This window comes from Fringilla coelebs (genome assembly GCF_963513975.1).
Source record: "Fringilla coelebs genome assembly, chromosome: 26".
In the NCBI taxonomy this organism is placed as follows: Eukaryota; Metazoa; Chordata; class Aves; order Passeriformes; family Fringillidae; genus Fringilla; species Fringilla coelebs.
This window is the reverse complement of record NC_140052.1, coordinates 3885994-3911017: the sequence shown is the minus strand read 5'-3', so window position 1 is coordinate 3911017 and position 25024 is coordinate 3885994. Positions and strand designations below refer to the sequence as shown.

The window sequence follows — 25024 nt, the reverse complement described above, 5'->3', positions numbered from 1 at the left end:
GCCACGCAGAGCTGGGATCCAGGGATTAGCTGTGATAAATGGCACGGCAAGGTGGGTGGAATTTGGGGAGGAAAAGCAGCAGCTCTGCTTTGCTGCAGCAGAGAGAGCCCGGGGAGCAGCTGGAGAGGGGCAAAGAGCCTTTCTGGAGGGCTCTGGGGGCTCATGGGGCAGGTCCAGGCTGTCCCAGGTTTTCCATTCAGGATTTAGATTTTGCAGGGTCACTTAGATGTTTGAGGGGACACTTTCCTCCCCTGTGCTCCCTGAGCTCTGCTGCCCAGCTCAGCATTTCTCCAGGCTCCCCTGGCTCCCAGCCTCTCACTAATCCTTCCTGGAACCCGATCTCCCTGGGCTGGGACTGGGGATGGATCCAGCCAGGCTGGAGAGCGAGCTGCAGCTGCATCCCATGAGGCTGGAAAAGGATGCAGCAGGGCTGAGATCCATCCCAGGGAACACAGCAGGACCCTGCCTGTCCTGTGGGGAAAAGTTCTGCTGTCAGAACCCACCTCTAGCACAGCAGAGCTGCCAGGGACTCCCTGAAGCGAGGAAAAAGGGCTGGGAAAACACCAATAGAGTTAAAATTTAAAAAACAAACCCAGGGAGGATGCAGTGCAAGGCAGCCACCTCCCAGCCATGCTCAGGACAGGAGGGAGGACCTGAGGGAGCATTTTCACCCCTTCACAGACAGGTCCAGAGAGCTCCATGAACTCCAGAGCAGACAAGAACCAGCCTGACTGAGGGAAGCAGGGATGGGGATGCCTTAGAATAGCAAACAATGACCTCATCCTGGAAATTTCATGAGGCATCAACATCTGGATGGTATTAACAGCCCTCGGGAGGCTGGGGAGAAATGAAACCCCACCTCGTGTCCCCAGACTGAATCCATGTTGAAAAAGCAGAATTCAGCTGATCTTTGCAGCCACAATCTCAGGGCTGTGCTGATGTTTTGTTTTGAACACAAAAGGGTCCAGCTGGGATCAGTGGGAGCCCAGGGTGACGCTGCTCAGGTCAGAGGTGGGAATGAACATTCCTGCTGGGAGAGCTCGGCCAATTCCAGGTCAAGCTGGAATTCAAACCATTTCTACTGGTGAGGAGAGAGGGATTTTCATCCCAGAAAAGCTTGAAACGAAGATCAAGGGTTGGCTAAGGAGCACTCAGGATATTCCAGGATTCCACGATTTGGGGAGCAGGGAACAATCATTGCACACAAACTCCAGGGAAATTCACCCAAATCCCACAGAGCAGAGGCTGGGGAGCTCCTCCTCGGGGCTGTCAGCAGGGGTTTCAACCCTGGGGAAATTCCTGAGCTTATCAAGGTTCTGCCTTCAGCCTCAGGGAGGAGGGAGGGAAGCCAGGCCCGCCAAAACCCTTCAGATCCGGGATTTTCCAGGGAAAAAACCCCAGGAGGGTTCCTACTGCAAATACTGAGGTGAGGAGCTCAGCTCCTCTGCTGGGTTTGTGTTGGGTGAGCAGACTGGTTCAGCTGGGAGCAGCTCTGTGATCCTGGAGCCATTTCTTTGTCAGGTCACAAAGCCTTCAAAAAGGCAGCAGGTCTGTCCCACTGATCCCAAACTTCTCCTCTCTCCATCAGCAAAATGCATTAAATTCTGCTCTCCCAGCCAGAGCAGGAACTGGGAGGAGGAGTTACAGCAGTTCCTATATAAAAGCCACTGTGAGGAGTGAACAAGAGCAGGGACTCAACTTCAGATTTGTTTCATTTCCGAACATAAATTGTGCTGTCAGCTCCAGAGGCCGAGTTGCAGTCAGGAATAAACCCCTGGCAGCGGGACAACCATGAACTCACTTGTTTTCTTTTGAGCAAGATCCATCTGCAAATCATTTCACCTCCCAGCCCTGAGCAGGAGCAGAGCTGGGGGCAGTGGGACGGGGGGGATGTGGGAAGGGGCAGCAGAAATCTGATCCCAGCTTTTCTCCTGGCTGTGGAGGAGGAGTGGGGAAGGATCTGCTCCAGGGAGAGGGGGATTCTCAAATTAAAGGAGGAAGGACTTTTCTGCAGCTTCATGTTCACAGGGAGAGGGGGTTTAGCTCTGTGGGAACTCAGCACACCTCTCCTGATGCCCAGAGCCACCCAGAGAACCCTTGGGGGGCTCGGGAGCCCTGGGATGTTGCCAAAAGTACCTGGTGGCTCGACTTTGACCCTACAAGAGATGTACCACCTGTATGTGGGGATATGAGAATCACTGGGGTTTAAAGGATATAGAAATAGCACAATTACAGGGCAAAACACAGATTTTAAGATTTTGGTACAGGGCGGTTGGAAAAACAAGGTGGAGGGAGTTGGGGCCTGCCACATGGCTCTTCCTCCTTCTTCATGTCTTCCATTTTCTGTGTGACACAGATAATTTTGATAGGTTCTTGGTAAAGGTAATAAAAATGATAAGTATTGGGGACAAAAGGTAAATAAGATTTAGGTAGTCTTTGTTATAAAAAGACACGACTGCCCCGTGGGTGGTCAGAGTGCCTTTGGCTGCCTGGCTGGGCAGACCCCAGCTGGGCAGAGAGAAAACTTTGTAGATAAGAAATGATAAACAAATAATAAACAACCTTGAAGAGCGAACCTGAGAGTCCAGCCTGGTCCTTTGGAGCCCGGGGAGCGAACCCATCTCACCCTTGTCTGGGCAGGGACAGACAAACAGCCGGCCTGGACAGAGCTCCAGGGTGAGCTTTTCCCTCTCCAAAACCAACCATGTGGGACGAGCATCCTCTGGCCCAGGTGAGAAGGTGCCCCTGGGCATCATCCCAGTGCCTTGACCACACATCCAAGGTCATTCCCAGCCCAGAACTGGGAGCTTTCCCCAGCTGGACTCGGTGCCTCCGCCCATAACGCAGAGGGAAGCGGCCCAAGGAAGAATTCAGCTTTTAAACTCTGCTGACAAACAAAACTGTGCAGCTGCCAAGGCTTTACAAGCCTCTCCCATCCAATAAAATGCCATATTTTTTCCAACCTGGGATAATGTTTGGCGTGTTTTCCAAAATATTTGTGGGTGCTGGAGCCCAGCAAGGCTGAAAACAAGGAAAGGGAGGGAGGTGTTGGGGCACTGAGGCTCTTCAGCAGCAGAGATCTCCTGGGCTGGGGTTTGGGAGCACTTCATGTTCCTAATTGCAGCTCAGTTCAGTGGGATTTTCAGCAGTGCTGAGTTGCTGCTGAACAGCCTTCTGTCAGTCTTTCCATTTCCATGTGTCCCAGAGACAGGACAGCTCCTGAGCAGCCTTTTATTCGAGGCAGATGGCTCCAGATGCTGCAGTTAATGCTTTTCTTGGACAGGCCACAAGTGGAAGCAGGAAAAATCTACTTTGTCTGTCTGGAGGTGATTTATTCCCTGCTCCTGCAGGGGATGGGAATCTCGGATGGGCTTGAGGGAAATGTGCTGCACTGGTGGAAGCCAACCCTCCTGAAACTGCTGTCCAGGGCAACCCTGCTCATCTCCCTGGGAATCCTGCAGGCTGCATTCCAGTGGGTTCTTTATTCCTGATTTTTTCTCTGTATTTGGGCTCTTCCAAGCCAAGGACCTCTCCAGCAGATCAGGACCTCGCTAATGAAAGAAACGGAGTGTGGCCAGGCTGATCCAGGGGGAATGTTCAGAAACAGCAATTCCACAGGCCAGAAGGAGCAGCAGGAAAACCATGGCTCCTGCCTGGGGCTTCAGCCCTCCCCTGGAGCCTCCCCACTCCCCAGAACACGGAGCAGCAAAGGAACCAGACAGAATTGCACTTAAACTCTTTTCCATCTGCTCCAGGGTGGTTTTCCTAGAGAACAGTGTGGGAAGAGCCCGGTCTGGGATGAGGCTTGGTGACAAAAAGCAAACAGGAGCAATGGCAACAAAAAAGTCCAGAGCTCCTGGCTCCCAAGGAACGGGAAATGCAGCCTAAACCTTTCCTCTTGCAGCTCTGGAAAACACAATGTTCTCTCTATAAATCACTGCTTTCTTCCTTCATTTGAAAGGAGTCTGCAAATCTAGGGAGGAAAAGCAGCCCTGAGGTGACAGAGAACCCTTTTCCCAGCACCTTCTGGGATGCACAGACAGGAATTGCACTTGGGGTGGGAGGGAGGAACCTGGGCACAGGGAAGCACAAAAAGGCTCGTTTCATTCCAAGGTGGCTTTTTGGAGCTTCCAGCACATCCAGAAGTGATCCCACCCCTGGATTTCTGCACAGGGATGGGGTGAGCAGTTGGAGACTTCACATCATGGAATGACAGGACACAGGGAGGGGCTTCAGACTGACGGAGGGCAAGGTGAGCTGGGATGGGGAGAAGGAATTCCTGCCTGGGAGGGCGGGGAGGGGCTGGGATGGAATTCCCAGAGAAGCTGTGGCTGCCCCTGGATCCCTGGCAGTGTCCAAGGCCAGGCTGGAGCAAACTGGTCTCGTGGAAGGTGTCCCTGCCATGACAGGAGTGGGACTGGATGGGCTGTAAATCCCTTCCAACCCAAACCATTCCATGATTTTCTCATAGCTGATGGGTTTATCAGTTTGGCAGAGGATGGATGGAGCAATTTGGTCTCATCCCTGCCCTTCCCTGCCCACCACACAGAGCCCATCCCTGTTGGAAGAAATGTTCATCCTCGAGCTGGTATCACAAAATACAGATATTTTTTTTCGCCAAGTGTCCCATCTCCCATTCCAGGCCCTGTCAAGCACTGATACTCACCAAGCCCTGCATCCCATGGGTGGGGATCAAAGGCCTCCCCTGCCTGCACCAGGAAACGCTGGACACTCCAAACATCCACACAAATGGAAAATCCCACCTGCAGGAATGGGGCAGCCGGAGCTTTTCCTCCCCCAGGGCCCCGGGTGCCCCCGGGACTGGGGAACAGGACCCCACTGTTCCAGCCAGCCCTGCCCTCACCTGTAGACGTTGGTGTTGTATTTCCTCTCGCTGGGGAAGCCGAACATGCCGCAGACCACCCGGGAGTTCTTCATGGTCCAGTGCTTGTCGCAGATCTGCTTCCAGGCGCCCTCGTCCTTCACCTCCACGTAGCCCTCGGTGACGGGGACCCGCTTGCGGTAGGTGGCCAGGATGGCGCGGATGCGGATGTCCTCCACCTGGATGTTCATGTTCTGGGGGTGGAAAATAAACGGGGATGGTGCTGGGTGGGTGTGGTGGGGTTTGAGGGACCCAGGATGAGGGAAGGGATGAGAATCCTGACTCCTGTTTTGGTGTGTTGTGATTTCAGGGTTTACCCCAGAACCTCGGGTCCCTCCCTGAAGGTTCCCCCCCAGGTGTGTCAGTCCCCTCTCCATTCCCCTCCCAGCACTGTCTGTCAGTCCTGGCATTCCAGAAGTGATTGGCAGATTCAAAGGATGCCCTCTACCCCCGGGGGCACTGGGCCATCCAGGTGTCCTCTGTCCCTTGAGCCCTCCCCTCCTGTCCCTGGCTGGTGGCTCCCTGCCCCTTCCCTGCCCTCTCCCGGGGTTAAAGGAGCAGCAGCCACGGGCTCAGGAGTTCTGCTGGAGCTGCTGTGGGTTCAGAGGCTGTGGGCCAGAATAAAGCTCTGGATCCAAACCCTCCAGCAGAACCCACTCCTTTCCTTCCCCATGGCCCCAAAGCTTCTCCACAGAGGGAACCCTGAGGAGCGGCCCCTGCTATGGGGGGAGGCTCCATCCCAGCACCACCAGAGCTCCTGCACGCCTGGACTGGTGCCCACGTGCCCAGGGCAGCACCCAGCCAGCCCAAAGTGTCCCTGGGGTGAAACACCACCCAGCCATGGCCAAAAGTGTCCGTGGGGTGAAACACCACCCAGCCATGGCCAAAAGTGTCCCTGGGGTGAAACACCACCCAGCCATGGCCAAAAGTGTCCCTGGGGTGAAACACCACCCAGCCATGGCCAGAAGTGTCCCTGGGGTGAAACACCACCCAGCCATGGCCAGAAGTGTCCCTGGGGTGAAACACCACCCAGCCATGGCCAAAAGTGTCCCTGGGGTGAAACACCCCAGTGCTGCTGTTTGGTTCAGCACCAAGGCCAGACAAGCCAAGCCACATCCTGTCTACAATATTGGTAAATATTGCAATAAAGTTCAAAAGGCTGATTTATTATTTTATGATATATATTATATGAAAAGCAAATGATCTGCTATACTAAAACTATACTAAAGAAAGAGCAAGGGGGCATCAGAAACCTAGAAAGGAATGAATGATAAAATCTTGTGACTGACCAGAGAGTCGGGTACAGCTGGCTGTCATTGGCCATTAATTAAAAACAATTCTCGTGCAACCAATCAAGGATGCAGCTGCTGGTGAGCGACCTCCAGAGCACATTCCACAGCCATCAGATGGTTATATTGTTTACATTGCATTTCTGAGGCCTCTCAGCTTCTCAGGAGGAAAATCCTAGCGAAAGGATTTCCATGAAATAAATGTGTTGGTGGCAGATTGGAGGGAAATGGGCTGTGAGCTTCCAGGTGGGGTCACAGCCCAATCATGGTCAGTTCTGAGGGGGGAGAACAAACAGGAATGGTGCTGGAATGATTGTGGGGCAATGGGCTTTGGAAATCCCAGGTGGGGTCACCAACTGTTGTAGTGTGCTGCAATCTCCTGTTTCAGACTCCTCAAACCTTTCCCAGGTAGCAATACCTTCTCTGTTCTCCTCCCCTTTCTCGTCCTAAGTGATGTCCATCAAGCTTAACATCCCAGCAAGGGCGTGGTGAGATTGGCAGAAGTTCCAAAGATGCTTCTGAGCCCTGGGCCATTGGCCTGTCTGAGTGTCATTGTCCCCTGAGACTCGCCCTCTCCCACCTGGTTGGTGCCTCGCCTATCCTCTCCCTTCCCCCTCCCCCTGGGCTTAAAAGGACCTGGGACCATGGACCTGGGCTTGAAGGGACCTAGAGACCATGGACCTGGGCTTAAAAGGACCTGGGACCGTGGACCTGGGCTTAAAAGGAGCTGGGACCATGCGGGGGGATTCTACTGTAGCTGTTACCAAGATTCAGAGACCCTGGAATAAAGCTCTGGATTAAACCCTGCGGTAGAATCCTCTCCTTTTCTCTTCACCTAGCCTAAGGACTTTCACCAGAGGTAAACCTGAGTTCCTACCAGCCTGGACTTGTTCTCAGTGTCCAGCTGCAGCACCAGCCAGCCAGAGGGATCTCTGTGGTGAAACACCACAGCAGCTGCCTCTGGCCGAGCAGCGAGAGCTGGACGAGCCCAGACCCGTTCCATCTGGGAATATTGGGATATTATCCCAACAACCGACCTGCTGTGGTCAGGCAGGGCAGAAAGGAGGAGGTGCTGAGGGAGGGACAGGGCAGGGAGGCAGAGGGGTGGCAGGAAAACAGAGATGCATACCTGCAGAGGGCAGGGTTAGATGGATATTTGGGATAAATTCTCCCCTGTGAGGGGCTGGGATGGAATTCCCAGGGAGCTGGGGCTGCCCCTGGATCCCTGGCAGTGCCCAAGGCCAGGCTGGAGCCCCTGGGGCAGGGGGAGCTGTCCCTGCCAGGGCAGGGGGTGGAACGAGCTGATTTCTAAGCTCCTTCCAACCCAAACCTTTCTCAGGTTTTATGAGACAAACCTTTCCACCTTGTGTAGATCCATCCTCTGGAAAAAGATTCTTTTTCTCATTAAAAAAAAAAGTTCTAATTTATTTTGTAAGCAGCTCTATAACAAATCTGCTTTGTCACTTCCATTCCGAGCGCTGTTTTCACCTTAATTTAGCCCCTGTTCCTGTGGGAATTAACCAAGCTCAGCTTTGCTAGGGCCAGCCTTACCCACAAAACCATTCTGGGTGCAGGGGAAGGCGTTGGGGTTCTCATCTAGAGCCCTGATTTCAGGTGGAATCTGGGATCCCGAGGGGCTGAGGGCAGCGCCTGGGACAGGCAGGAGAAGGGATTGCACACCTGGATGGCACCTGCTGAGGGCACAGGGCAGCCCGGCAGGGCTCGGGGCAGATCCTGGATGGGAATGTCCCTGAGGGCACAGAGCAGCCCTGCAGGGGCAGATCCTGGGTGGAAATATCCCTGAGGGAATAAACCAGTCCTACAGGGGCAGATCCTGGGTGGGAAATAACTGTGAGGGCACAAACCAGCCCTGCAGGAGCAAATCCTGGCTGGAGGGGGCAAATCCTGGCTGGGAAAGGTCCCTGAGGGGACAAACCCGACCTGCAGGGGCAAATCCTGGCTGGAAAATAACTGTGAGGGCAAAAGCCAGCCCTGTAGGACTTGAATCCTGGCTGGAAAATATCCCTGAGGGCAAAAAGCAGCCCTGCAGGGCTCCAGGGGCAAATCCTGGGTGGAAAAGTTCCCTGAGGGCAAAACTCAACCCTGCAGGGGCAAATTGTGGCTGAAGGGGGCAAATCCTGGCTGGAAAATACCCACGAGGGCACAAACCAGCCCTGCAGGACTCTCAGGGGAAAATCCAGGCTGGAAAATATCCATGAGGGCACAAGGCTGCCCTGCAGGATTCCAGGGGCAAATCCTGGCTGGAACAAAACCCTGAGGGCAAAAACCAGACCTGCAGGGGCAAATCCTGGCTGGAAAAGTTCCCCGAGGACAAAAACAAGACCTGCAGAGCCTCAGGGGCAAATCCTGGGTGGAAAATATCCATGAGGGCAAAAAGAAGACCTGCAGAAGCCCAGGGGCAAATTGTGGCTGGACGGGGCAAATCCTGGCTGGGAAAGATCCCTGAGGGCAAAAATCAAATCAGACCTGAAGATCCAGAGGCAAATCCTGGCTGGAAAATACCTGTGAGGGCAGAAACCAGCCCTGCAGGACTTCCGGGGCAAATCCTGGCTGGAAAAGGTCCCTGAGGGCAAAATCCAGACCTGCAGAACCCCAGGGGCAAATCCTGGGTGGAGGGGGCAAATCCAGGCTGGAAAAGACCCCTGAGGGTAAAAATCAGACCTGCAGGACTCCAGGGGCAAATCCTGGGTGGAAAATATCCCTAAGGGCAGAAAACCAGACCTGAAGAGCCACAGAGGCAGATCCTGGATGGAAAAGTTCCCTGAGGGCAAAAATCAGCCCTGCAGGGGCAAATCAGGGCTGAAAGCGGCAAATCCAGGCTGGGAAAGATCCCTGAGGGCAAAAACCAGACCTGCAGGATCCAAGGGAAAATCCAGGTTGGGAGAGATCCCTGAGGGCACAAACCAGCCCTGCAGAACCCCAGGGGCAAATCGTTGCTGGAGGGGGCAAATCCAGGCTGGGAAAGATCCCTGAGGGCAAAAATCAATCTGCAGGACTCCAGGGGCAAATCCTGGGTGGAAAATATCCCTGAAAGCAAAAAACCAGACCTGAAGGGCCTCAGGGGCAAATCCTGGCTGGAGGGGGCAAATCCAGGCTGGGAAAGACCCCTGAGGGTAAAAATCAGACCTGCAGAGCCCCAGGGGCAAATCCTGGGTGGAAAATATCCCTGAGGGCAAAAATCTGCCCTGCAGGGGCAAATTGTGGCTGAAGGGGGCAAAATCCAGCCCTGCAGGGCTCCAGGGGCAAATCCTGTCTGGAAAATACCCACGAGGGCACCAAGCAGCCCTGCAGGGGCAAATCCTGTCTGGAAAATACCCACGAGGGCACCAAGCAGCCCTGCAGAGCCACTGAGGCGGATTCTGGCAGGAAAAGCTCCTCTGTGGCAGGCGGTTACAAAAGAGCTTCTGAAGAATGGACAGATTCCCCTCCAGGAGCCCTCTGCGTGTCAAAAATGTGCAAAGCCACGTGGGGCCGCTCGGGGTTACCTCAGAGCTGAGGAATCCTCGCACTCAGCCACTCGGAAAGGAAAAACTGCCCCGAGATTTAAAGGGCCACGGGGCTCTGGGCAGGGCAGAGCGGAGCAGGACCTGCCAGGACCTGCCAGGTCCTGCAGGTCCCGGGGCTCAGCCACGCTCCAGATGCTTCCACCAGGGCTGGGTCAACACACAGAGCCCAGGGAAGGGCAAAGAGAGAGGCTGCTGGGGCAGGGAGTGGGGCAGGGAGTGGGGCTGGGGGCAAGGAATGGGGCAGGGGGCAAGGAATGGGGCTGGGGACAAGGAATGGGGCAGGGGGCAAGGAATGGGGCTGGCATCTCCTCCTCATCCTCCTCTCTGCCCACACCACCTTGGACAACTCACTCAGGCCTCCCCCTTCCTTTTCCTTACTCTCCCCTTCCCCACATTTCTGTCTTTTATTTGCCTACATTTACCACCCAGTTTTGCAATTCCCCCTCAGCTGCAAGAATTCAATTCTCCAAAATCAGCCTGAACATCCCTCAACCCCTGGAGAGCAGGATTTATCCAAAAGTGCTGCTCACGCAGGCTCCAGTTTTGAAAGCCCTCAAGAATTAAAAATAAACCCCTGTGACGCCTAAATTTGTTACATCTGAGGCGATTTCAGGTGTTCCAAGGGCCTGATGTAAGAGGGGATTTGAAACCTCTCCAGTGCAGCCTGAGAAATCCATCTGCAGCCCCAAGTTTCTCCTGAGCTTGGCAGCCTCTCCTGAAATCCTGCAGAGTTTTTGCCTACGTGCTCTCAGGAAGGTATCGGAGCCTCAGGGCATTCCAGGCCTCCCCAGGCTGCTTTCCAAACCCTCCAGCTCCCTTTTCCCTGCTGCAATTTAGGAAATGTTCCCAGCTTTCGCCCTGAGGGAGAAATTGTGTTTACCCAGGGCTGTCAGAGGGAACTTTGTTCCCCTGCTTCCCCCTTTTCCTCACCAGGAAAAAAGGAATTGAAGCCTTAAATCTGCTTGGAAGCAGCTCTGGGTGCTGAGGATCTCCAAGTGTTTTTAATAAAAGCCTTTTAAAGGGATTAACCCAAAGGCCAGGGAGCCAACACTTCGGACTGTGCTGGAAAAGCACCTGGGAAAAGATGGGAAGCAGGAGGAAATTTGCACTGGCAGCTGGGAAAGGGGGAGAGGGAGTTTTCCATCTGGGATTGGGGGATTTTTCCACCCTGTAGGAAGCCCTGGGTAGGTTTGAGACCCATGCTCATGTGAGGATCAGCTCTGCTGCACATCACAGTGCCAGAAATGAGACATTTTCCCTTTGGACCTGGCACCAGAACGTGCTAAAGCCCATGTGGGGTTTGCAGAGGGGACAGCCCTGTCCCTTTTCCTTGGATTCAGACCAGCTGGAGGCCACAGCCATCTTTGGGAGGAGCTCACACCCAGGGGTGCTGCTCAGGGCGCTGGGTTTTGTGTTTTTGTGAGGAATTTTGAGTTTTGTGATTTTGTGAGGAAGCTGCTCCACAGCTCATCCTGTTTGAGCCCTGGGTTTGAGTCGAGCTGCTGTTTGGAGTTTTGTGTCTTTGTGAGTGTTCCAGACTGCAAGGCAAGATGTGTTCTATTGCCATCTGCATGGCAGCTGTCTGGTGTCAGGTGGGCAATGCTCCTTATCTCTCTTCCTGAGTGACCATAATCAACAGGGGACATCTGCTGATAAGGGGCTGTTGAATGTCACCACATGACTGATAAGAACTGTAACATCCCATTGTGAGATGCTCCGCCCAGAGGGAGGAGCCAAGCATTCCTACCCAGATATAATCTGGAGATTCTGACACACCAGCACGGCTCTTCTGCACTGGACTGCCCAGAGGAACAGCAGCTGCTTCTGCTTCCATGGATCTGTGGAGGAAGAATTCACCCCTTTCCTACAGGACCCCCTGCTCCAACAGAACCACGCCTGACACTCCAGGAGGGCTGCAGCCCCTTTTCCAACTGGACTGCTGCCAACACCCTGACCCACAGGGTGTCAGGTCGTGTTCTGACTCTGACAGTGTTGTTCTGGTGTATTGCATTGTTGTATTTTTATTTTTTTCTTTTATATTGTTTTTTTCCCTTTCCCTTTCCCTATTAAAGAACTGTTATTTCCTGCTCCCATATTCTTTGCCTGAGAGCCCCTTATTCATACCAATTCAGAGGGGTGGGGAGGGTTTGCATTCTCCATTTCAGGGGAGGCTCCTGTCTCCTTTAACAGGCACCTGTCTGTCCAAACCAAGACAGTGAGGAAGCTGCTCCACAGCTCAGCCCTCTTGAGCCCTGGGTTTGAGCTGAGCTGCTGTTTTGAGTTTTGTGTTTTTGTGAGCCCTGGGTTTGAGTTGAGCTGCTATTTTGTGTTTTTGTGAGGCAGCTGCTCCACAGCTCAGCCCGCTTGAGCCCTGGGTCGTTCCAGATGTGGAACATCTGCCTGGTGCTTCCCAGGATCAGCATTGCCTTGTTCCACCTCTTGCTCACCACTGAGCATCCCTGTTCTTGCTGCTGGGCCATCCCAGGGGATGTCATCCAGATGGGAAACCTGGCAAAGCCCCAAGGCAGACAGAGGGGTCAAAGGACTGGGCTGGGCTCCATCTTGGAGGTCTTTTCCAGCCTTAAGGATTCCTGGGAGGGAGCAGCAATTCCCAAATTCCTTCTGCGCAGGAATCAGGTTCAGAGAGAGCAAACTGCTTCTCCAAAGGCCAGAAAACCCGGGGATCCTATCCAGGATCCTGAGGATTCCACCCCAGCCTCCTCCTGAGGATCCCCCTGCAGCAGGGAACACAGATGGCCCCTAAAGCAGCCACGTTCTCATCAAGAATATTTGAGTTTTCCTCTCCTGATCCAACAGATTTGGGATTTCCCTTTCCTTCCCGCTCCTCCAGCCAGGCAGGAGCTCTGTTCCCAAATCCCAGCACATCCAGCCTGTCCCAGAGGCTGAGGGGAGAGCAGGGTGACCAGGAGAAATCCTTCCCTGCAGCTCCCAGGCATCTCCACCCCATGGCATTTCCAAGCCAGAGGGTGGATTTTAATGTTCCAAAGCCCTGGATGGATCTGGGAATGCCTTGCTGGGATTTATCAGAGCATCAGGCAGAGAGAGAAAAGAGCCCACTGAGGCTGAGAGGGAGAAAAGTCACAATGATCCCAAAAAACAAAACAAAACCTTTTAAAAATGGGAAGCTTGGCAGATACTTTGGGATTTGCCTGTTATTTTTGCAATTATTTCTGCAGCTTAACAAATCAAAAGAAGTTGTTCCAGCTGTTTCCAGAAGAGCTCTGAGCACAGCAGGAGTGGGCTGTCCACGACTCCAGAACTCGAGAACCTGTATTTCCCATTCCAGGACTCAAAATCCCTGTACTACCCACTCCAGGCTCAAGATCCTTGGATTTCCCACTGCAGCACTTGAGATCCTGAAATTTCCCACTCCAGCACTTGAGTATTTCCCACTCCAGCACTTGAGTATTTCCCACTCCAGCATTTAAAATCCGTGTACTACCCACTCCAGGACTCAAGATCCCTGTATTTCCCACTCCAGCACTTGAGTATTTCCCACTCCAGCATTTAAAATCCGTGTACTACCCACTCCAGGACTCAAGATCCCTGTATTTCCCACTCCAGTTCTTGAGTATTTCCCACTCCAGCATTTCAAATCCCAGTATTTCCCATTCCAGGCTCAAGATCCCTGTATTTCCCACTCCAGGACTCAAGATCCCTGTATTTCCCACTCCAGCACTTGAGTATTTCCCACTCCAGCATTTCAAATCCCAGTATTTCCCACTCCACGCCCAAAATCCCTGTATTTCCCACTCCAGCACTTGAGATCCTCAAATCTCCCACTCCAGATTTAAAATCCCTGTATTTCCCACTCCAGGCTCAAGATCCCTGGATTTCCCACTCCAGATTTAAAATCCCTGTATCTCCCACTCCAGCATTTTAAAATCCCTGTATTTCCCACTCCAGCACTTGGATATTTCCCACTCCAGCATTCAAAATCCCTGTATTTCCCACTCCAGGCTCAAGATCCCTGTATTTCCCTCTCCAGCACTTGAGTATTTCCCACTCCAGATTTAAAATCTCTGTATTTCCCACTCCAGGCCCAAGATCCCTCTATTTCCCACTCCAGCATTTAAAATCCCGGTATTTCCCAAGATCCCTGTATTTCTCCCTCCAGCACTTGAGTATTTCCCCCTCCAGCATTTCAAATCCCTGTATTTCCATCTCCAGGCTCAAGATCCCTGTATTTCCCACTCCAGCACTTGAGATCCTCAAATCTCCCACTCCAGCTCTTGAGTATTTCCCCCTCCAGCATTTAAAATCCCTGTATTTCCATCTCCAGGCTCAAAATCTTTGTATTTCCCACTCCAGCACTTGAGATCCTTGTATCTCCCACTCCAGCATTTAAAATCCCTGTATTTCCCATTCCAGGCCCAAGATCCCTGTATTTCCCACTCCAGCATTTAAAATCCCTGTATTTCCCAAGATCCCTGTATTTCTCCCTCCAGCACTTGAGTATTTCCCACTCCAGCACTTGAGATCCTGAAATATCCCACTCCAGCATTTAAAATCTCTGTATTTCTATCTCCAGGCTCAAGATCCATGTATTTCCCACTCCAGCTCTTGAGATCCTGAAATCTCCCACTCCAGATTTAAAATCCCAGTATTTCCCACTTCAGGACTCAAGATCCCAGAATTTCCCACTCCAGCACTCACAGTCCTGTATTTCCCCCTTCCCAGCTGGGCATTTTTGACATTTCTTCCCCCCTGACTGACTGGGCTGGCTCCTTGGTGGGTTTTTTACAGCAAAACGAGGTGTAAATGGAAATCTGGGAAAGCATTCCCAGGTCCAAAGTGCCACCTCAGGCTCTGGACAAAGCTCTCCCATCTCACCCCCCTGCCCTGGAGATGCTGACTCAGACACAAAATGAAATCCTGCTCCAACCTGGGATTCTGTTTAGTGCATCCAACCCTTTTGTCATCAGTTTTTTTTTGGCCTGTTTCTGCCAAGGAGGATAAAAAAATGAGCAAAGCAGCAGAAAATGAGGCAACATTTCATTCCTGGAGGGAATTTGTCTTCTGATGGCTCCAACAGGCCACAGGGACATTTTTAGGGTCTGTCTGAGAGCAAAACCAACCCCAATCCTGTCCCCTTTTCCCTCCCAGGGTTGGTTTAGAGCAGGAAATTTTGGAATTTTGTATAGGAGTAAAACCAACCCCAATCCTGTCCCCTTTTCCCTCCCAGAGCTGGTTTAGAGCTCTTGACCTCAGGAAATTTTATCTGGGGGCAAAACCAACTCCAATCCTGTCCCCTTTTCCTTTCCAGAGCTGGTTTAGAGCAGGAAATTTTGGAATTTTCTATAGGAGTAAAACCAACCCAAATCCTGTCCCCTTTTCCCTCCCAGAGCTGGTTTAGAGCAGGAAATTTAGGAATTTTGTATGGGAGTACAACCAACCCCAATCCCTTCCCCTTTTCCCTCTCAGGGTTGGTTTAGAACAGGAAATTTTGGAATTTTGTATGGGAGTAAAACCAACCTCAATCCTGTCCCCTTTACCCTCCCAAGGCTGGTTTAGAGCAGGAAATTTTGGAATTTTTTATGGGAGTAAAACCAACCCAAATCCTGTCCCCTATTCCCTCCCAGGGTTGGTTTAGAGCTCTGGAGCTCAGGAAATTTTCTCTGGGTTTAAAACCAACCCCAATCCCATCCCCTTCTCCCTCCCAGGGTTGGTTCAGAGCAGGAATTTTTGATGGAGCAACTGCAGGGTTTGCTCAGCTCTGAACAAAGAGCAAAACCTCAGAGAGGAATTCAGGCCGCTGCAGAGCTCGGCTTTGTATTGGAAAATTCCAGAACAAAGGATCAGAGTAAGCACACACTGAGGGTTCTCCAGGAGAAAGGGCTGCCAGGAGCTTTTTTCCCAATAATTCCTTGGGGTTGGAGTGGTTTCCTTTGGCTGCAGAGGTTTTGTTACACCAGGGCTGTTCAATAGTGCAAATCCAGGCAGAAATGGTTTCTCCTCCAGCAGCTGATGGTGAAAACAGATCCCAGGGAAAAAGTGGGAGCAAACAACCCCTAATGGGAAAAGCAGATTCCTGAAATCCCCCTGTCTGTGCTCCGTGGACACGTGGAGAGAGATCCCAGCACGAGGAAAACTCTGGGATGGGGAGAAAGCTGAACCCTGACCCTAAAGGGTGGAGGGAGGCACAGACGGGATGGAGAGGGATTTGGGACAGGGACAGGATGGGGGAATGGTTTGGAGGAGGAAGAGGGCAGGGATGGGATGGGAGGTTGGGAAGGAAAGGACTGGGATGGAATTCCCAGGGCTGGATGGAATTCCCAGGGCTGGATGGAATTCCAAGGGCTGGGATGGAATTCCCAGGGCTGGATGGAATTCCCAGGGCTGGGATGGAATTCCCAGGGCTGGATGGAATTCCCAGGGCTGGATGGAATTCCCAGGGCTGGGATGGAATTCCCAGGGCTGGATGGAATTCCCAGGGCTGGGATGGAGTTCCCAGGGCTGGATGGAATTCCAAGGGCTGGGATGGAATTCCCAGGGCTGGGATGGAATTCCCAGAGCCGCTGGGGCTGCTCCTGGATCCCTGGCAGTGCCCAAGGGAGAAGAGAAAGCTCCAGGGAGAGCTCAGAGCCCTTCCAGAGCCTGGAGGGGCTCCAGGAGAGCTGGAGAGGGACTGGGGACAAGGATGGAGGGACAGGACCCAGGGAATGGCTCCCACTGCCAGAGGGCAGGGCTGGATGGGAGATTGGGAATTGGGAATTGTTCCCTGGGAGGCTGGGATGGAATTCCCAGGGAGCTGAGGCTGCCCCTGGATCCCTGGCAGTGCCCAGGCCAGGCTGGAGCCCCTGGGACAGTGGGACGCATCCCTGGGGATGGGATTTGATCTCCCTTCCCAATCCAACCATTCCAGCTGGGACTTCCAGCATCCTACAACACAGATTAGTAAGAAATGAGGGGAAAACGTGCGGAACTCGTCCCTGCAGGGCCGCATTTCCCTCTGTCCCCCCGTCCTTGCCGGAGCCCCCGGGCGGAGCGGCTCCTCCCCGGCTGCGGCTCCGTTACGAAAGCGGGACCGGCAGCGGGGCCAGCCCGGGGACTGGGTTTGTTTTGAGCCCTCACAAAAGGATTCCTGGCTCGGAAAAGTTTTCACATGAGCCTCGGCTGCTTTTGTTTCCAGCCTCTGAACCAAACGCTTCCCCAGGGCTCCGCACCCGACGGCAAAACCGCCCCAGCTCTGGGAGCGCTCCCGGCCCGATCGCCGCCCGACTGCGCCGGGGGGATGCCCAGGATGGGTTTGGGACCCTCTCCATGCCCAGGAGGGGTTTGGGACCCTCTCCATGCCCAGGATGGTTTTGGGGCCCTCTCCATGCCCAGGAGGGGTTTGGGGCCCTCTCCATGCCCAGGAGGGGTTTGGGGCCCTCTCCATGCCCAGGATGGTTTTGGGGCCCTCTCCATGCCCAGGATGGGTTTGGGGCCCTCTCCATGCCCAGGATGGTTTTTGGGGCCCTCTCCATGCCCAGGAGGGGTTTGGGACCCTCTCCATGCCCAGGATGGGTTTGGGACCCTCTCCATGCCCAGGATGGTTTTTGGGGCCCTCTCCATGCCCAGGATGGTTTTTGGGGCCTCTCCGTGCCCAAACCCCGCTGCTCCCTTCCCTTTTGAAGGGCCCTGGGGATGCTCAGGAGTCGCTCCACGGAGAGGATCCTGTTCCTCGAAATCCCAGGCTCAGACACTGCCCCGGAGCTGAATCCCGCTGGAGTTTGGATTTCTCTCTGCTCTGCCCTTGGATGTTTCCATTTCCATTTCCATTTTCATTCCTCTCCTGCTCTAAGAGCTCCATGATCCACTCAAACTCCTCCTTCCTTCCCTAAGCCTGACCTGTCCCACTGCCCCTTCAATAAAAGCTGTATAAATAGGTTTTAATAGTATAAAAAAATCTAATAATAATAATGAAATTCTTTTTCACTCCCAGCTGAGGGAGTTCCACTGCCTGTTCCACTGCCCCTTAAATAAAAGCTGTATAAATAGGTTGTAATGGTATAAAAATAATTTAATAATAGTGAAATCCTTTTTCACTCCCAGCTGAGGGAGTTCCACTGCCTGTTCCACTGTCCCTTAAATAAAAGTGATATAAATAGGTTTTAATGGTATAAAAATAATTTAATATAATAATAATAATAATAATAATAATAATAATAATAATAATAATAGTAATGAAATTATTTTTCACTCCCAGCTGAGGGAGTTCCACTGCCTGTTCCACTGCCCCTTAAATAAAAGCTGTATAAATAGGTTTTAATAGTATAAAAATAATTTAATAATATAATAATAGTGAAATCCTTTCTCACTCCCAGCTGAGCTCCAGGATTTCTCAGCTTTCAAACATCAGGAATTAAGGCTGAAACTTCAACAAGAAATTGGGTTTTTTCCTCCAATCCACAACACAACACAAAAATCTTCCCAGAGGGGCTTTGTCCATCACAAAAACCTCCACTTCCACTAAAACCTCAGCCACCAGAGGAAAAAAACTCTTTTTTTTCTCCACATCCATCTGAATGGAATCTGTTTGGGTTTGAACATCTGGAGCTGAGCCTGAGTCACCCCGAGGTCCTGGCTGCTCAATAAGCACAGGATGGGGCAGAGCTGGGGACAGAGCTGGGCTGGGGCTGCACAAGAGGAGGAGGGGGAGGGAGCAGAGCCTGAGCCGGGCTCAGGGGCCAGGAGCAAACGCAGAGCTCAGCCTCAGGAACCGCTCCTGACACCCAGAGAGCCCTCGGGGGGCTCGGGAGTCCTGGGATGCTGCCAGAAGTGCCTGGTGGCTCAACTCTGACCCTTGGAGAGATGTACCACCTGTGTGTGGGGATATGTCCGGGCTCCTGGCTGTTTGTCTGTCCCTGCCCAGACAAGGGGGAGATGGGTTCGCTCCCCGGGCTCCAAAGGACCAGGCTGGACTCTCAGGTTCGCTCTTCAAGGTTGTTCATTATTTCTTAGCTACAAAAATTTTCTTTCTGCCCAGCCGGGGTCTGCCCAGCCAGGCAGCCAAAGGCACTCTGACCGCCCACGGGGCAGTCGTGTCCTTTTATAACAAAGTCTACGTAAACTATTTTATCTTTCGTCTCCAATACTTGTAATTTTTATTACTAAGTCTACTTTTACTATAAACCTATCAAAAATACCTACGTCACACGGAGAATGGAAGTCAAGAAGAAGGAAGAAGAACCACGAGGCAGGCCCCAACTCCCTCCATCTTGTTTTTCCAACCCCCCTGTACCAAAATCTTAAAAACTGTGCTTTAGCTTATAAATGTTCTATTTCTATATCTTTTACACCCCAGTGGTTCTCATATCCCCACATATAGGTGGAACATCTCTTGCAGGGTCAAAGTTGAGCCACCAGGTACTTTTAGCAACATCCCAAGGCTCCTGAGCTCCCCAAGGGTTCTCTGGGTAGCTCTGGCCCTCAGGAGAGGTGCGCCGAGTTCCCACAGGGATATGAGAACCACTGGGGTTTAAAGGATATAAAAATAGTATAATTAAAGGGCAAAACACAGATTTTAGGATTTTGGTACAGGGGGGTTGGAAAAACAAGGTGGAGGGAGTTGGGGCTCTTCTTCCTTCTTCATGTCTTCCATTTTCTGTGTGACACAGATATTTTTGATAGGTTCTTGGTGAAGGTACACTTGGTAATAAAAATGATAAGTATTGGGGACAAAAGGTAAATAAGATTTATGTAGTCTTTGTTATAAAAAGACACGACTGCCCCGTGGGCGGTCAGAGTGCCTTTGGCTGCCTGGCTGGTCACACCCCAGCTGGGCAGAGAGAAAACTTTGTAGATAAGAAATAATGAACAAATAATGAACAACCTTGGAGAGCGAACCTGAGAGTCCAGCCTGGTCCTTTGGAGCCCGGGGAGCGAACCCATCTCACCCTTGTCTGGGCAGGGACAGACAGACAGCCGGCCCGGACAGACAAACAGCCGGCCCGGACAGACAAACAGCCGGCCCGGACAGACAAACAGCCGGCCCGGACAGACAAACAGCCGGCCCGGACAGACAAACAGCCGGCCCGGACAGACAAACAGCCGGCCCGGACAGACAAACAGCCGGCCCGGACAGCCCAGGGCAGCTCTGGGTGCCAAAAGCCGGGCTGAGCTGGGAGAGGCTCCGGGGGCAGAGCGGGGGGACAGCCCTGGGGAGGGGGGGACAGCAGGGAGGGGACAGAGCAGGAGCTGGGGTGCCTGGACAGGCTTGGGCAGGCTCAGCTTAGGGCAGGCTCAGCTTAGGGCAGGCTCAGCTTGGGGCAGGTTCAGCTTGGGGCAGGTTCAGCTTAGGGCAGGCTCAGCTTAGGGCAGGCTTAGCTTGGGGCTGGCTCATTTTAGGGCAGGCTCAGCTCGGGACAGGCTCAGCTCGGGACAGGCTCAGCTCAGGGCAGGCTCAGCTCAGGGCAGGCTCAGCTCAGGGCAGGCTCAGCTCAGGGCAGGCTCAGTTTAGGGCAGGCTCAGCTCAGGGGTCCTGGCAGTCCCAGGGCTGGGGATGCTCCTGATGAGCAGAGTTTTTGCCATCCCCGTTTCCTTCCTGCCTGAAGTGTTTGGATCAGGCACTGAGAGCCGGGAACATTTATTGCCAGGACACAGCAAGGTCAGGAGCACAGAATTAATGAAATTAAATTAAATCCCTGCACAAGACCTCCAGGCTCATTAGGCCCAACCTCTGACCAATCAGCACCTTCTCACCCAGACCACCCCACTCTGCCCTTAGGAGAAGTTCAATATTTGAACAGGAAAATGATCTTTGAAGGCCTTTCCAACCCAAATCCTTCCATGAGTCCTCGATTCCAACCCCCTGACCTGGCACAAAGGAGCCACTGAGGCACATGGTCACACTCACTCTGAGTTTACAGCACCAAAACAGGCTGGATTTCCCCCAAATCAGGTTAATTAACATTTTCCTGAGGTGAGGAGGTGCTGAAGAGCATCCCAGAGTTTTGCTGCACTTGGGTTTTGTTTTGGAGGATTAAAAGTTTACAGCAAACTCAAACCCTGTTGTCACAACAAACAGGGAAATCAAACTTTTCTAATTAAACCCTGAGGGCTGCAGGAGACACAGATGGGGTGGGGGTGACCTGTGTGACAAACCCCTCAGTGGGGACAGAGATTCCACAGATTTTCCTGGCAAAAAGCTGGAAAAGGAAGTTGTACAAAAAGCTGCAATAATCTAAAAATCGAACTGACAGAGAGTGCCATTCCCTTTTTTGTTGTGGAATAATTTCCCTCTGAGGGCTTCAGGTGCTTCAATCTCAGCAGCACTGAGTGAAAAAGAGAATTCAAACTCTTGCACCAATTTTGCTGTTTGAGAAGGAAAATATGCAGGTTTTTTTTTTCTAGTTCTGCAATATTTTCTTTAATTAAATATTCTGAAGGTGTCATTGTTGAGTATTGTGAGGAGCAGGGAGTTGGACCCGATGATCCTTCAGGTGCTTCAATCTCAGCAGCACTGAGTGAAAAAGAGAATTCAAACTCTTGCACCTATTTTACTGTTTTGGGAAGGGAAATGTGCAGGGTTTTTTCCTAGTTCTGCAGTATTTTCTTTCATTAAATATTCTGAAGGTGTCAGAGCTGTGAGGAGCAGGGAGTTGGACCTGATGATCCCAGGGGTTCCTTCCAGCTGAGATATCCCAAAAGGGGGAGATTCACCTGGGGACAAGGCTCAAACATCTCCCCTCCCTCCCTACACCCCCAGCCTCACTCAGAGCCTGGTTTGACTGAACCCCCTGAGCAGCCCCAGCAGAGCCTCTTTAACTCATTAAAAATCCAGAATTAACCAGGATGGTGGGATGGTGGTGTTGGAAGGGACCTCACCCCCATCTCATCCCACCCCTGGGACACCTCCCACCCCTCCAGCCCAGCCCTGGGCACTTCCAGGGAGCCCAGCACAACCAAACCTTTGAGGCTTTGAAGGGAGGATTTTTTCTGCCTCAGGAGTGGCCAGAGGGGAAATGAAGGCCAGAAATAGCAGCCAGACCTGTCTGGGCAGCGTCTGGCCAAAGCCCTGGGCTGGCCTCAGGTACCAGAGCTATTTGGGAGCTGCAGAAATTCGATATATTTAGAGCCTGGCCCCTTTGAAGGCGGTGTGGGTGCCTGCAGAGGAAGGAGGTGGACAGCAAATATTTTGTTCAGGATGTTTTGGGGCGGGCATTAAATAAAACCCCTCTGGGGCTTTGGTTTAAGGAATAAATTGAGGCAGGGATCAGCCAGGGTGGCCTTGAAATGGCTGGGAAAGGCAGGAGAGCTGCTGCAGGTGGGTCTGGGATGAGCTGGGGTGGCACAGAGGGGCTGCAGGCGCTGCTGGAGAGGCAGGGATGGCGTTCCCAGCTCGGGGAATTTGGGTTCCAGAGCTCAGACACCCGGCAAAGGCTCTGCAGCTCCACCACCCTCCGAGAAATCCACCAAAATCTGCAGTGGAAGTGGGAAACAGCAAAAAAAAAAGAGAATTTTAACAAGGGAGGGATGGAACTCTGGTGTTGCCAGGAGGATTAACCCCTTCCTGCCTGTCTCCCTCCTCCTTATCACAACTCTCCCACCGTTCGCCCTCCTCCAAAACACTTCAGGGTTTGGGTTGAAAAGATCAATTTTCTGTTCAAATATTGAACTTCTCCTAAGGACAGAGTGGGGTGGTGTGGGTGAGAAGGTGCTGATTGGTCAGAGGTTGGGCCTAATGAGCTTGGAGGTCTTTTGTAGGGATTTAATGTCATTAATTCTGTGCTCCTGACCTTGCTGTGTCCTGGTAATAAATTTTCCCGGCTTTCAGAGGTCGAGCAGGAGAAGGATGGAGGAGCTCAGGGATGGGAAGAAGTGTGACACAACCCTCCAAACATGAGCTGGGATGGGATCTGTCTGAGCACACCCCCATGGAATGGCTGGGTGATTTATGGCCATGGAAAATCTCATCCCAGTTATCTGCAGCTTTCCCAAACTGGGGAGCTGAGCCGAGCCCAGTGACAGCTGAGCTCAGCTCAGGGGTTATCGAGCTGCTGCTGGGACTGGGGGCTCCCTGAGGGGCTCAGCTGAGCCAGCCAGGCCAGATTTGGGCAAAACCTCCCCAGGCCACCCCGGGGTCACCGTGGATTCCCTCCCCCTCTGCTTTTCCATGTTCCCAGCACTTCCCAGCCCCAGGGAATTGCACCAAAAGGGCTTTAAGGCTTTCTAAATGGGGAGGGAATGGGGGAATTGGTTCAGAGGTTTTGGGGTGGCCTCACTGTGGCCTTGCAGTGGCTGGAGGAGCTGCAGAAGGGTGGAGAGGGATTTGGGGCAGGACACAGGGAATGGATCCCGCTGGGAAAGGGGAGATGGAGGCGCAGCATTGGGAAGGAATTCCCGGCTCTGAGGGGGAGGAGGGATGGGATGGGATTCCCAGAGGAGCTGTGGCTGCCCCTGGATCCCTGGATGTGCCCAAGGCCACCCTCAAGGTGAAGAAACTTTTCCCAATATCCAACTAAAGCCACCCTCAAGGTGAAGAAACTTTTCCCAATATCCAACTAAAGCCACCCTCAAGGTGAAGAAACTTTTCCCAATATCCAACTAAAGCCGCCCTGGCCCAGCTCCAGCCGTTCCCTTGGATCACCAAACTCTGCCCTGACTCCTGCTAATCCATGGGCTGTGCACAGTCTGATCCATCTGGGAATCACACCGGGGTGGGAATGCAGGATCCAACACCCAGGCTCGGTTTAGCACCTCCAGCCAGGCCTGTCTTAGTAAAGCCTGGTTTGAGACAGAATCCTGGAATGGTTTGGGTGGGAAAGGAGCTCAAAATGATCTAGGGAGATAAAGAATCATGGAAGGGTTTGGGTGGGAAAGGAGAGCTCAAAATGATCCAGGGAGATAAAGAATCCTGGAATGGTTTTTGGGGAAAAGGAGCTCAAAATGATTTAGGGATAAACAGAAGCCTGGAATGGTTTGGGTGAGAAAGGAGAGCTCAAAATCATTCAGGGAGATAAAGAATCCTGGAATGGTCTGGGGAAAAAGGAGCTCAAAATCATTCAGGGAGAGACAGAATTGTGGAATGGTTTGGGTGGGAAAGGAGCTCAAATCATCCCGTGCCACCCCTGCCATGGGCAGGGACAATTCCCAGGTTGCTCCAGCCTGGTTTTGGACACTTCCATGGATCCAGGGGCAGCCACGGCTTCTCTGGAATTCCAGCCCAGCCCCTCCCCAACCTCCCAGGGAAAGTTTTCCCCCTGGTTTCTAATTTTAACCTGCTCTCTCTGGCAGTTTGGGGCAGGCAGGGTGGAACAGCCTCTGCCCAGGGAATGCAGCACTTCCACCCCACTCAGCACAGCTCCTGGGAAATAAATCCCCTTCTCCCTTCTCCATCCCAAAGGACAAACTGACGGATCTCTGTCCCCGGGAATCCCGGTGGGACCGCGCTGGTTCTGCTCTCTGATGGAGAGTGCTGACCACAGCCCAGCTCAGAGGAAATTCCAGCCCCCTCAGCCCTCATTCCAAAGAGAAAACATCACTGGGTGAGCTCTGGCCTCCAGCAGGAACCAGGGGCTCACAAGTGATGATGTTTCCCCTGGTGAATGCGAGGAATGAATGACTGCAGAATTCCCAGGCGCAAAAACTTCCAAACTTCCCTTCACAGGAGGCTTTGGACACCCCCTGGCTCAGGTTTGTGACCCCCTGGGCCACCCTGCCCCTCGTTTTTAGCTCCAGCCATGCCCCACTGGCTGCTGAGAGGAAAAGCAAAGATAAGAGTGGCAAAACTCGGAGGGGGAAGGAGCTGGAGCATTTGAGAGCCAGTTGTGACTGCAAGGAGCTGCCACCATGGCATCCAAACATCCCAGCTCCTCACCTCCAGCCTTGGTCCTGCTCAGGGAAAGCAGCAGGGAAGGAGCCCTGCAGCTCCAGGGGTTTTATTTTATAGGGAGAGAAGAAAAATCAGCTGGGTTTTGCAGGATGGAGGCAGTGGTGCTGTGGGAAGGGTCGTGAAATTCAGGGAGAGACAGAAGCCTGGAAGGGTTTGGGGAGGAAAGGAGCTCAAAATCATTCAGGGAGAGTCAGAATCCTGGAAGGGTTTGGGTGGGAAAGGAGAGCTCAAAATGATCTAGGGAGATAAAGAATCCTGGAATGGTCTGGGGGGAAAAGGAGCTCAAAATGATCTAGGGAGAGACAGAATTGTGGAAGGGTTTGGGTGGGAAAGGAGAGCTCAAAATGATCCAGGGAGATAAAGAATCCTGGAATGGTTTGGGGGGAAAAGGAGCTCAAATCATCCAGTGCCACCCCTGCCATGGGCAGGGACAATTCCCAGGTTGCTCCAGCCTGGTTTTGGACACTTCCAAGGATCCAGGGGCAGC

The 25024-nt window shown here is 52.7% G+C and overlaps 1 protein-coding gene across 1 annotated transcript in view; it reads right to left on the bottom strand.

Annotated features, from left to right (window-relative positions):
• Positions 1-25024, bottom strand: part of LOXL2 (lysyl oxidase like 2) — a gene marked incomplete at both ends in the record, with an annotated part of 60385 nt that overhangs the window by 32330 nt on the left and 3031 nt on the right. The window contains 1 exon segment of the mRNA XM_084221734.1: positions 4865-5076. Within this exon segment, the coding sequence (XP_084077860.1) occupies positions 4865-5076 (212 nt within the window).